The sequence below is a fragment of the Phaseolus vulgaris genome, chromosome 2 (assembly GCF_051622355.1).
Source record: "Phaseolus vulgaris cultivar YP4 chromosome 2, ASM5162235v1, whole genome shotgun sequence".
In the NCBI taxonomy this organism is placed as follows: Eukaryota; Viridiplantae; Streptophyta; class Magnoliopsida; order Fabales; family Fabaceae; genus Phaseolus; species Phaseolus vulgaris.
Window position 1 is genome coordinate 1933661 of NC_143499.1, and position 14397 is coordinate 1948057.

At 27.3% G+C, this 14397-nt stretch overlaps 1 protein-coding gene across 1 annotated transcript; it reads left to right on the plus strand.

Annotated features, from left to right (window-relative positions):
* The first annotated feature begins 10175 nt into the window (after positions 1–10175).
* LOC137810095 (putative WRKY transcription factor 15) lies at positions 10176–12030 on the plus strand. Its single transcript, XM_068611223.2, has 3 exons — positions 10176–11256; positions 11386–11514; positions 11743–12030. Exons 1-3 carry the CDS (start codon positions 10562–10564, stop codon positions 11903–11905), a joined length of 987 nt encoding a protein of 328 aa, XP_068467324.2. The 5' UTR covers positions 10176–10561; the 3' UTR covers positions 11906–12030.
* Positions 12031–14397: the final 2367 nt, after the last annotated feature.

Here is a 14397-nt window from a genome sequence, read left to right on the forward strand (position 1 = left end):
CACACACATTTATATACTCAGTTGAACCCAAATATTCTTTTCATATATTCAGATAAATTGCTTTTTTTTTAATCTGGTTTTGAACTTATCTTTCGAAAAGGATTTTTTTATTTTATTTTATTTTAACTTGATTTTATCCAAACAAAAGTTCGTTTACGAATACGAATTGTTGTCGTTTTCTATCTTCTAAATTATGTAATATGATTCGTTGATACTAATTTAAAACTTTAACTAAATTATTTAATAGATTGTGTAATGTAATATAATAAACGGACGTGTGTGATGTTTAATCCCGTAATTATTACATCACTAAATGCAGATTTAATGTAGTTATCATTTGAATTACCATTTAATTTTTTAAATATTTGGTAATACTAGATATACCTTTTATACTATTAAAAGATTTAAAGTAATATACCTAAGGATATATTTGTTTTCCTTCTTCTCTATAGGTGTTATTTAGATAGTAAGTTCCTCTTATTCTTCCTTTATTCTAATTCTCATTCTTCTTCCCTTCTCAAAAACTTTTGAAATGGAATCGAATTGAAATATCAAAAAGTAGATCAAAACCTAATTGGAATTATTTTGATGTTAGTAAAAGACTTAATCGGTGGGTTTTACAATCAAAGGAGACAAAAGAGTTCTTCTAGGTAGTCATTTTTATTGTTTTTTTTATAGTTCAATTGGTTGTTGATTTATGTTCGTTTGAACATGTACCAAGTAATTGGAAAAGTTTTATGTTAATTTTGAGAGATTAATGAGGTTGGGAGTGGGGTGGATTTTGGTTCACAAGAACCTTAAAATCATGAGTTGCAAACTTGTCCTCCATGAAAAAAAATCAAATACTCAAATCCGTATCCATACTTTTTATATTTCAAATCCAATTCAATCAATATGATTTACATTAAATAACAATTGAATTTTTTCAAAATCAATTTTTTCTATAAAAAATAATTTTTTTTAGTTTTGGTTTTCTCATTTTAAAGTGTTTAAGTTAAGAATTAAACTTTGAACTTAACTCAATCTTATAAAAAAAAAGTTATAATAGGAGATCCACATCCTATAATTTGATATATCTCATTTACTATTTATAAATCTCATGGTCAATTCAATGAAAATTAAAAGAATGACACCTACAAATAATAATCATTGATTTTGTATCGAGGTGTGAATGACATATACAAGCATGTGCTGGATAAACTTGTAAGTTAAAAGAGCTAAGTAGATTATCAACCTAGTTTTTGGAGTTTTCATAGTAACTAATAAGACTATGGAATGTGGGTGAATCCCTATAAATATAAAATATTTTAAAACTCTGAAAAAATTATTTTTTGGAATAACACACATTCTTCAATGATCAAATATAGATCTTATATGAATGATGAAAGGATGCAACTATAGGAGGGGAAAGTTTATATTTGTTCATAAAGTGAAGAATCTCCCAAAAGTTAAGTTTACCTATATTATATATTATGTATAACATAATATAAACATATATAAACAAATAAATTGTTGTTGGATATGATCAAATCAAATGTGGTAAGGACAATTTACATAGTAAAGTTCCAATGAGTTTTTTGTTTTTTCAATAGTTATGCATAAAAAGCAATTTAGGACATTTGTAGTTTTTTCCCTATAAATATTCCCTCATGGAAAAATCCTTTTAACTACTCTATGTACCCCAATACCAGGTGATTTATAACTTTACCATTTATTATTATTATTATTATTATTATTATATTTTAAAGTTATTAGGTTGTATTTTTTTTATCAGCAAGTTATTAGGTTTATGTTAATTGTAGAGGTTTATGTCATCAAAGATGATGTTACCCCTTGTTCAAACAATATTTTATTAATTACTAATGTAGCTAATACTTTTTATTTTAGTTTTAAAATTAATAATGAGTATTGAGCTATATAATATATAAATAATATATTCAAACGTTATTATAACTTAACTCGTATAAATGAAATATAAAAAATAAATGAAAACTTGATAATTATACAATTGTTAATGTTATTCTTAAATTACAATATTTTTAAAGTTATCTAATCTTATAAATAAAATGCATAATTATTTAATATCTATGGTAGATAGTGTATGCATATGAATTAATCATTTATTATATCCAAGTAATTTAATTTTTAATATGGAACCATATAACAGAAAAATATGGAGTTAGAGAATGTTCAAATGTAGATAAGAGATACAAAATTTGTATTTTAAATTTTTTTATATAATAAATCTTATATATATACGTATATTTTTTATATTAATTATAGTAACAACAGTGGATCATTGCTCTTCACAAACATGTTTTATAAATTAGGGCCAAACTAAACTTAAGTTTAATTTAAAAAAAAAAACGAATCTTAACATATATTCTTAACACACAAAATTTGCACTCCATGGACGGAAAACGACTTTGTCTAACATTAAGTCATAATCATGTTATTCACTCTTGTACTCATTTGAATAAATACAAATAAACCTACTCATATTTATTTAACAATTTATATTTATTTAAATTAAAAAAATCCTTTTGTTTTTCCTCACTCAGAACATTGACCACTGAAGTACAACTTGCTCAATGCATGAACCACTCATTTTTTTTAAATTTAATCATTAAGAATTTATTTATTCGTGTCCATTTTAAAAAAAAAAAGTATTTTTGTTATTTTATTAATAAAATAATATTTACATAGCAATAAAATTACTAATTTTACTAAGAGGTTAACTTTAAGTTTAACTCAATTTTATAAAACAAATGAGATTTATACCCACTTATATATTATGAAATTTCTTAGATGATATGTTTTTAGATGGAATAGTTTGATAAGTTTAAAAAACTTTTATTATATAAGATTTTAAAAAAATCTGATATTTTTAAACTTAACTCAATTTTATAAAATTAACATTAAAAATTACATCTATCAAATATTCTTATATTTAATTGAGGTAAAATTTCGAACAAACTTGTTTTTCATTAAAAATAACATAAAATATTTTTGAAAAGCTATAATTTATATTCTTAAAAGTTTTGTAATTGTTTAAATATTATTAAGTTTTTACACTTTTAATAATTGTTGTTCCAATTGATAAGTAAGCCCAGCTATAACAGATGAACGCATGTCAATGTGGGCTAATTGACGTACACATATAGTTGGACCCAATCAGAACACGCACACATGTCCAATTACAAATGGAATGAGCCATGTAAATTGGTTGCATTTTTTTCGAATATGGTTTTCAACTTGTCTCTAGAAAATATTTTTTTTGTATACTTAATCCAACGTGATTTTCTCCAAAAAAAAAAGGTTATTATATATAAATTATTTTTATTTAATTATTTAGTACACTTGTATCTTTTATAAATTATTTAATATAATTCACTCATACGGATTTAAAATTGATTGTTTAATATAAGTTAATTATTTAATAGATTGTGCAATTTAACAGGCGGACATATATTTGCATCACTAAATATTGATTAATATATTTATAATTTGAATTACCCATTTAGTTTTAGAAATATTAGCTGATACTAAATCTAATTTTGTTCAGTGAATGTAAGATCTTACTTTTGACTCTTTTTTTATTAATTTTAGTTTTGATTAAATTTTTATTATTTTTCCTAACTTACTAAAGAATAAGACTGACATAACCTATGTTTAATGTTATTTAAGTTACAAGTGAGCTAACTTAGTAATACAAGATACGAGATTTTAAGTTTTTTATATAACCTAATCTTCACATATAACCTACTAGAATGAGACCCTTCTATTATTAATTTGTTAATACTGGTATACTATTATTTGAAAATAAAATGAACTAATTTATATTTATAAACTATGACATCAATTTATTTTAAATTTAAATTATATTATATTAATTATTGTTATTATGAGTGTTATCTGCAAATTATACTGTAATAATTTTATTCTAAGTTCGAAAAAAACCTATTACATTAAAATACTATTGATATAATTATACTTTAATCTTCAAATTTTAAATTATATCTCTATAATTTATATCAACTTAATTCATTGAACGAATAAATATAAAGTGATTTTAATGCGTGCATACGAGTTAAAGTGCTTGTATAAGCTTATTTCCACTATCCATAAATTCTAATTCATGTATACTCTTATCTTTCGCCCCTTCTCTATTTATTTCCATTTTTATATTTTGAATCTTTATTTAAACGTATCAGTTCATCAGTTTTCATAAAAAAATCACTTTTATTACATAAAAAAACATATTTTCACACAACTAAAATAAATAAATAAATATTAGTTCAAATAAGGAATGCTTAGAAATGAAAATATGGATTTTTGGTATATTTGACTCCAAGTGGCATTCATTAAGAAAAACAAAATACGATTGTTATTCAAATAAAAAAAATATTTAAAAATCTGCTATATTATAATTCGTTATCATCTCTTGATTTTATTTTATTTTATCTTTAATTAACTAAGTTGGCTATAATGTATTTGGATAAGAATTTTAATAAAATAATTCAATCTAAATGAAGTTTTATGATAAAATGTGTTATTTGAGTAAAAATGTAGAATTTTATTAAAATAATTGAATTACTTAAAATTAGATAATTTCAAGTTTCATCTAATAAATACAATAAAAGTTTGAAAATTTTCGTATTCCCAAAATAAGGTTTCTTTTATTCATATACTTTTATTAGCTTGATTTTGATTGAGACTTCATTAATTTATTCAAGACTAATACATTATTGTTGGTTTGATTGAGATTATGGTATCACAATGTCAAAAATATATCAAGAAAAATAGTCTAAAAATATTTTTAATATTGATGTTTTAGAATTATTAACCATTATTTAATATTTAGACATTTTTTACATTTAATGATAATTGAAATGTCTTATTTAAATAAAACGTAAAATTGAATGAATTTGAATTGTTTTATTAAATTAAAATATTAAAATGTGGTTGACAATATTTTTAAAATTGTGATTTTTTTTAGTTGAAAGCAAAGGGAAACTTATTCACATTGTTGGCACTATATATTGAAAGGTGTTAGTAGATTTGTGTACAAATAGGTAGCATTAATAAAGAGGGGTACGTGGCTGGTTCATCTTGCCACAATGTCACCTTCATTCAAAGAATTTTCATACAATTTAACAATTCTTCATAGTTATCACTTTTCTCTTTCAAACGTGCTTTCTCATCGCATTCTTTTGACAATACTTCATACAAAAGTGGGTCAATCAACTACGACATTCAATGTTGTCTCTTCGTTCATGCAGCCATGTTGCATCCTTATAATTATTCAAATTTTGATTTTTTTTTATATATTTCAATATTAGTTTTATAGTTTTTTGTCCTCAATTTTGGAAGTTTGAAGGAAGCCACGTATATAATTTATTTTATTATTAAATAAAAACAGCTATGATAAAAATGGCACGTGAATGTCCTATTCCTTTCCTGAGTGATATGAAAATGTCAAAATTATCGTCTGTTGACTTTTGCAGACTCTTGTTTCAGCAGAGGCACATGTGCTGTTTTTTTTCATGAAAATTTTGCAAATTTTGAGATTTTCTTTTCCTTTCGATTCTATGATGCTGCTGTTATTTTTTCATAATAACGACAACCTTAAATCACGGATAGAGATACAATACAATGCTTCAAAATTTGCTGTAACCGCATAGTTACTGAAATTCACGTACCACTTAAGTCAACTACCTCATGTGCTTTATTCATCTTCTTTTTTTTTAATCTATTTTTCTAACGTATAATGTTCTATATGATAAGCCAAATTAATTATCAACTAAATTATATTATTTATTTCAATTTTTAAATGAAATTACATTTTCTTATCCACACATAACTATTTTTAATTGTTTCACACGTATTATATTGGCCTTTCGTATCTATATCGACATGTATATTACATATTTTTAATATTTAAAGTTTTAAGATATTGTAAGAATAGCTATTTTTTTTTATAAAGTTTTCATGTTAGATCTTATTATGTAACTTGACATCTTAACTAAACTAACACCTCAAGTAATAACAACATCTGCTATCACATGAAAAAAAAATATTATTAAAAAAAATAAAATAAAACGTGTTGTTAACTTTAAACTAATTAATATACTAAATACCAACTCTCTTCAAATAAATAATTATTTTATGTTAACACTAATCATTGTAGTATAAAACATACAAATGTGTTATAATAAAAAAAACATATTAACAATAAAAATTTAATAAAAAATTGAAACATTAGAAAGTATTTTTTAACCTTTTTACAAGAAAGTACGAACAAAATATGTGATGTATAAGATTTGATACAAATAGGTAGACATATATACGAGTTAGAATGAGAAAAACTAACTTTTGAATATTTATTTGTTATCTAAATATAAAATTTTATTTTATTGAACCATTATAAACGCTTATATAACATTCAGCTTTTAATTTTTAAAAGTAATATAATTTTTATGATTCTAAATGGATCATACAGTAGCTATTCATATATTCTTGGAAATCTATAATTAGAATAGTTGTACTGGTACTAACGGTTTTGAGAGAGAATTAAAAGACCATGATAGTTTCAACATACCACATTTTATATTATCATTTAACAGCTATAGATACTATTGTTTTATTTTAAAATGTTATTTGTATTTATTTTTGTTAGTTAAGTATAATACTTTATTTTTTTAAAAATTGTAAAGTATATATAAGAGAGAAAAATGATGTGAAATGATATTTTTCTATAATGAAGTTAATCTAATAATTGTTGGAAGTTGATGTGATGGTGCTAATCAAATTAAAGTCTCTTTTTAAAATAAATTATTTATTGTTGTTGTTGTTTTTTTTTAATAATATTTTTTTTTATGTAATAGTAAATGATTGTTGTCACCTGAGGTGATTGTTATTAGTTGAAGTGTTAGTCTAGCTGAGATGTCAAGTAACATAGTAATGTCTAATATCAAAGTTTTTTATAATAAAATAAAAAATAAAAAAAATAAAAATATTGTTGTTTATTACGAATGATAAAGTTTAAATTTATTTGGAAAGTAGTACTTATAGCTTTATATTTAACTTTGATCTTTCAAATAAAGAAATTAAATATTCATAAATTCATTAATAATTAATATTTATATCTATATATCTATATATAAAGGGATTATTTTCTTTAACTGTTCTTTTGGTGTTTATCAATTTTACCCTTATATTAATATTTGTTTTATTATTTTATCTTGGACATTTTAGTCAGTTTATTGTTTTTTTTAAGAATTTAATAAATAATTATTCTTATAATTAATTGGGAAACTGTTTTTCTTTTATAAAGGGATTCCTTTTAATTGTTTTTTTTGTGTTTATCAATTTTACTCTTATATTGATATTTATTTTATTGTTTTATTTTGGACATTTCAGTCATTTCATTATGTAGTTTTTTTTCCATATCTCTATCTCTCACGTGGAAAAATGTGTGATCCTATTTCTCACGTACCCTACTTCCCATTTTCTCTTCTCTTTCCTTTTCTCTTTCATGTAAAACATACTTTTATTCTCACTTTTTCTATGTTTTGATTAATCTTTGCGGAACTCTAATTTGATACTTTTCTTATGAAATTGTAATTGAAGTTTGTGACTTGATGAAGGGGAAGGACTTAACAGAAAGAGTTGCAGGCACCATTACAACAATCAGTATTTTTCTTTATGTGCATTTCAATTTGTGACACTAATTTGACATTTTTCTTATGAATTTGTGATTGATTTTTATAATTGATATAGTGTAAGATACTATTAAAGTGAATGAGTTATTGAAATTATTCTTGTTTGACTCTAAATGATGGAATTAGGCAAAATTATGCATATTTTGCACTAAATCTCACTCGAGCGAAATAATTTTTGCTCAAGCGAGAATAAAATGAAAAGATGGGTGCTCCAGGGTTTGTTCTCGCCCAAGCGAGAAGGAATCTCGCTCAAGCAAGGCTTGAGATGAAATTTTGGGTGCTTGAGAGCTCAATCTCTCTCAAGCAAGGGAATTTTCGCTTGGACAAGACCCATTCACATTTTTGCTCAAGCTAGCTTGTAAAAAAAACTTATATTTTTTATTTTTGCTTTTAAAAGCCAGATTTATTATTGGTTATTGTTTTTAAGTGAAAATTCTAAATTTTATTTAAAAATATGATTAAAGAAACTTAGTTATGAGTTTAAGTGAATTTTGATATATATTTGGATTGTTTAGAAAGTTTAAAATGTGATGTGATTGAATGGTGCATGGATGTGTTAATGATGTATGTAATGAGGTGAAAATGTGATCAAGACATAGTATTTTCAAGAAAGGAAATACCGTGTTGAGATTGTTATTAGGATGTATTGATTTGCGAGTGTCTTGTGAATGAGAAGATCCTGACTCTACTAATATAATGAAATTATATAGATGAAGTTATTCAATTGGTGAGAGTCAAAGGAGGTTCATCTCACTGAGTCTGAGGTTTGAAAGAACTGATTATAGCATATCAAATTGATTTTCCCTACCATATGAGACGATGAGATATTAAAATAATTATGTCATGACTGTGTGAATTTCACAACTAGTAGTATGATAAGTGTAGATCTCTAGATGCTAATTTTAATACACGAGTCTTCCAAAAATAGAGTCAAGTGTCTATATGTTGTGAGTCATTAAAAGTTTGACATGAGAAATATGAATTATGAATTATAATAGACACTCAATGGTTTGTGAAAATGCATGAGAATTGATAGTTTTATGTTGAGATTTAAAGTTTTATTTATATTTTAAGTTTTAAAAATAGTCATCTTACACTGATGTTTATGTAATGTTCTATTTTCTTTAATATGTAATGATATTTACACGGAAGCGATGATGTTATAGGTGATAGAACTGTTCAATAAAAAGCTGAAGTATAAATATTTAATTTTTTTATTTTAATCTTATATAAATATTTAAAATCCCTATAAAAAATGATATATTTTGAATCAATGTATGAAAGAGTTATATATATTACACATTATAGTTATTAGATGTGGGAGAAATATAGGAATGTTTCACATAACAATACTACATCAAAATTTTCAAATTTGTGAAAAAAATTATATTCAATTTTTAATTTTGAAAAATAACAATTTTAATCCCCCACCTCCTCTCTCTCTTTATATATATATATATATATATATATATATATATATTATGCTCAATGTTCAAACCTAATACTAAGAGTACTTCTAAGAACATTGATTTATACAGGTAGTAAGTAAATGACAGAAAGTACGAGAGATACTTTTGACCGTTCTTCTATTTCGGTGATAACGGAGTACGAAACACTGTTCACTGATATCAACAGAATTATTAAATTTATGTGTTCGTTAACTGCTAATCACTACATTGACTGCAGAATTAATGTTAAACAAATTGTATTCAAATTTAAGATCTTAAAAATGTATTCAAATTAATGTTAACTCATTTTATCATGTTTAACTGATACTATTTCTAAAGTATATTCATGTTGTTTAGTTAACACAATTGAACTGAATCAGTAAAACGTGTTGAACTGCAATGAATACCAGGATTCGGTTCTCTTCAAACGTGACAAATTATTTTACGGTCCAAATAGCGATTTGAAATGAACAAATCACTACACGATGTATTTATTTATTTTATTATGATTTAAAAAAACTCAATTACATTCATACAAATACTAAAGTACTACACACTGAAACTATTTATACAGTTTATCACTTAGGTATTTTTCATTAAATAAATAAGTTTATTGATGTAGAAATTGAAAATAAAAAAAATTGAAAAATGACGTTCGATGTAAATGATTTGATTATAAATGAAAAAAAAATTAGAAGAAAAAGACATGGAGAATAAATAGAATAAAAAGACGTAGATGATTGAGGAATGGGAGAGGCGGAGAGAAAGCAGAGGGGACAAAATGAGGGAAAAAAAATATTAAAAAGAAAAATAAGAAAGACGACAAAGAAAGCATTGAGAATCCACGGTAGGGAAGGTGGTCAATCCAAGTCAACTACAGCATAAGCTGGGAACCAACGGATCCTCAAACTTTTCTCACAGATCCAACGGCTTAAACAATGCCTTTGACCTCAGTTTATAGCCCCGATGCAATAATAACCCTCCGGTGGGACCCGGAGGCACAAAAAGTCAATATCTCCCCACTACTCACACTTCCTTCAGATGCTTTTTCTCAACGAAAAAAAAAACAGAGAAAAAAATAGTGTTTTCCTTTTCTCTTTTCTGAGTGGGCAGAGACCAAAATACCCTGTTGCAGCGTTTGGATCTTACATTAGAGAGAAGCGAAATTTGACGGAAACAGGGACGAGACGAGTAGGGTTAGCTAGCTAGCGTGACAGTACAGTGAGCTAGTGGACCAAACAAGCCACTATCTTTTTTTTTTTTTTTTTTTTTTTGAATTTAAAATTTGTTTTGGCATGACTTGACCAGGGTACCCTATGACCCTCTTTTATTTTCTTTTGGTCTTTAACACCTCCTTCCGTGTGCCCTTTCTCTCTCTTTGATGCAACTATGCCTGTGGAGCTCATGATGGGGTACAGGAACGACACTTTCGCCGAAGAGAATGCGGTTCGTGAAGCTGCGTCGGGGCTAGAGAGCGTCGAGAAGCTCATCAGGTTGCTGTCACGCGCCCAGCTGCAACAGCAGCAACAGCAGCAACAGCAGCAGCAGCAGCAACAATCGCACGCATCCAATTCGAAGTCTTCCATGGAAATTGAATCCGATTACGGAGCTGTCGCTGACGTGGCGGTTTCCAAGTTCAAGAAGGTCATTTCGCTTCTGGGCCGAACCAGAACCGGCCACGCGCGTTTCAGAAGAGCCCCCGTGCCTCCGCCGCCTCCTTCCGAGCCCAGATTCTACCGCGCAACGCCGCTGCAGCAGATCCCGCCGCCCACCGAACACCCTTTCATCCCTAAAAATGGACTGATTGACACAAAGGACTCCTCCAAGACCATCAATTTCTCCTATTCTAATTCCTTCGTCTCCTCCCTCACCGGCGACACCGACACGAAGCAGCCCTCTTCCTCGTCGCCTGCGGCGGCGGCTGCCACGGCAGCGCCTTTTCAGATCACGAATCTCTCTCAGGTCTCCTCCGCGGGAAAGCCTCCTCTTTCTTCGTCTTCGTTGAAGAGGAAGTGCAGCTCTGAGAATTTGGGTTCTGCCAATTGTGGGAGTTCCTCTAGCCGATGCCATTGCTCAAAGAAGAGGTGGGTATTGGTATATATATGTCAGTCTCTCACTTTTTTTTTTATCCTTAAAAATTGTTTGAAAAAAAGAATCTGTTTTTCTGTGATGTCTGGTTCTGATGCATTCTTCTTTGGATTGGCGTTATGCAGTAGAAAAATGAGGTTGAAGAGGGTGGTGAGGGTACCAGCAATAAGTTTGAAGATGGCTGATATTCCACCAGATGATTATTCTTGGAGGAAATACGGACAGAAACCCATTAAAGGATCTCCTCATCCAAGGTGCATATAACAACATTACACCATGTTCTGATTTAAATTATCCACCCCTTCAATTTCAAATTTCGAAATGTGCCCTGGTTTCATTAAATTTGATTTGTTTCCCTTTTTCTCTTTCCCGTGTGACTAAATTTAGAAAGATCTTGTCATTGGTTGGTTTCTGTCCTTTCATAGAGTTTACTATGAAGTGGTGAAGTGAGGTTTATTTTTGTCTGGAATTATTAATTGCAGGGGCTATTACAAGTGCAGCAGTGTTAGAGGGTGTCCAGCGCGCAAGCATGTAGAGAGGGCTTTGGATGACCCAGCTATGTTGGTAGTCACCTATGAAGGTGAACACAATCACTCACTCTCTGCAGTCGAAGCTACTACTAATCTTATCCTAGAATCTTCTTAGCTAATTAGTCAATCACCGATTTCCCATCACAGAGCATATTCTGATCATGTCATTCATGGCTTGTACACTTGAAAATTTTACTCTCGAATGAGATTAATTAATTGATGGGTGTTCCATGTTCACATGTTCTATACAATTCTATTCCTTTTCCCCTTTTGTTCTCTTCAAAACATGGACCGACCGACACTGAATCCACCCATCTTGACTGTATATATATTTTTCTTTTAAAGAAGGGTGAAGATGGCGTATTTGGTAACGGATTTCATTTAATTTGATTCAAATCTAAAGAAAAAAAGAAGAAAGGAAGAAGTGGGGTTGGTTTTGTTCCTTTTTCTTTTCTTTTGTTTTCTGCTTGATTGCTTTACATGTGGTTCTGATCTTGGATGCTCATGGCCTCTCTCAACATTAATGGATGAAAAAGACGGAGTCAAAGAAGGAGGAACATGTGGTGTTCATTGCTAAAGAAGGTTGACTAAAAGAGAGAGTGGTTGGCACTTGGCAATTGCCAGTTAGAACGGCAAATTATAGTGAATGAACTGGGAAGGTGAGGTGAGTGATGGGTAAAGGGCGCAGAAAGAGAGTTTTTAATGCAATTTTTGTCTCAACCCTTTGGCTTCTAGGATAAAACTCTTGTTTGAACTAGTACATTTGTTTAAAGTCTTTAATGTCTGTTTTGGTTTAATGTTCAAAACATTAAATTCATGTTTAACACTTGTTGTAGCTTCTGCATCATAATGCACTTGTTCTGGGGTTTCACTTTCTAAGTGAGTTTTACAGAATTAAGGTAGATTTAATCTGATATTCTGAGTGGAAAAGCTATATGCCAAAGTCAAAATGGGTGGGTGTGGAATTGATTCAGTTGATAAGTTCATAGACTGAAGGGTCCTACCTCGTTTTAAATTTGTGTAGTTGTTTGTTTTCTCATTGCCTTTGCCTTAACGTTTGCTTTCTTGAGCGTACAGATCCAGTCAAAGCCCTCTTTTGCTTATTCGTCGATTTCGTTTCACCATTTTTACCTGAATGCAGCTTCAATTTTTTTGTATTGTTTTCTTCCCACTTTCTCGCAGCTCATGTGAAAACACATAACAAACGGAAAACTTTTTTAGATTTTCAAAATCTGAATTTGGTATATGATATTTTTATCTTATTATTGTTTTTAAATTAACATTATAAAAAAAAATTAGGGAGGAGATATTAATATAATTTTCTCAAAATTAATTTCTTTTACAGCGATAAAATATTATGTTATTTTGATTAAATTATGTAACATGTTAAGTAATAAAAAAATTATTATATAAATGCTTTTTTACTGGTTAATTTTAAAAGCATTTGTAAATATTTTTTATCAATTAAATGCATTTTAATCATTTATAGGAATCACTATTTTTGGATATGAAAGAATTTTATTTTGTATCAAATATATTTTTTTAAAACTGTATTGTTCGTGTATCATAACATGTTCAATCCATCTCATGAACTCAGTGGGAGTAAGGTCACTTCTTGGTTCACTTTTATTTTATTTTATTATTAAACATTGGATTTTTATTCAATTTTTATGCTTAGAGTTTTCATTATAACTTTTTTTAGTTCTCTTAAAAAAATAATTTTTTTTAAATTTTTTTATTATTATTTTAGTTCTTGTAGTTTTAATGGTAAAATTCAAATTCAAATTAAATATACGTTAAAATACAATATATTTAGATTCTTTGGCTAACTTCTATAAAATAAGAAAATTGATTTCTTTTTTTTCTTATTTTAACATTTCATAATTTCAAATTATTATTAATTAACATAACAAATTAGGTGGTTCAACTACTACTTTCAATCTGGTCAAACGACTTGGTCAATTCTGCTTTTCTGAAGTTATTCTTTTTCTACGTTGTGACATTGTGTGATTTTAACTATGTAACGCATGGATTAACTGGAATCAGTTTAATTAGTGATTTAAATTTTTTTTTATAGAATTGCGTTAAATATTTAAAAATTGTAATTTCTTAAAATTAGTCTTCATTTTTCCGATATAGTAGTTTTTTTAAGGAGAAATCATTAATTTTTATATGCTATTTTAAAATTTTCAAGATAACATTTTTTTTCCAATTATACTCTTATTTCCATTTTTATTAGCATTGAAAAAGATCATTTAAAAAATAAAAGTAAAAAGAGGATAATAAGTACTTATTTAAAATTATACTGAAGATAGAAAAATTAAATATTATCATAGAGGGAGTAAATATTAAGTAGTATGTTTTATGAAAAAAATGATTAAATTACATTGGATTGGTTATAAATACTATCTGGATATCTATCTAGTCATTATTAAACTTGGAGAATTTGAGAATTAGTTATTCAAAAGTTACATCATTATGTTTTAGAAAGACGACTTCAAGGTGAGAGTTGAAGTGTATAAAAGTCGTAACATCCTATTTTATCACATTTAATAACTATAATATATATATATATATATATATATATAATATTAAAATAAATATATA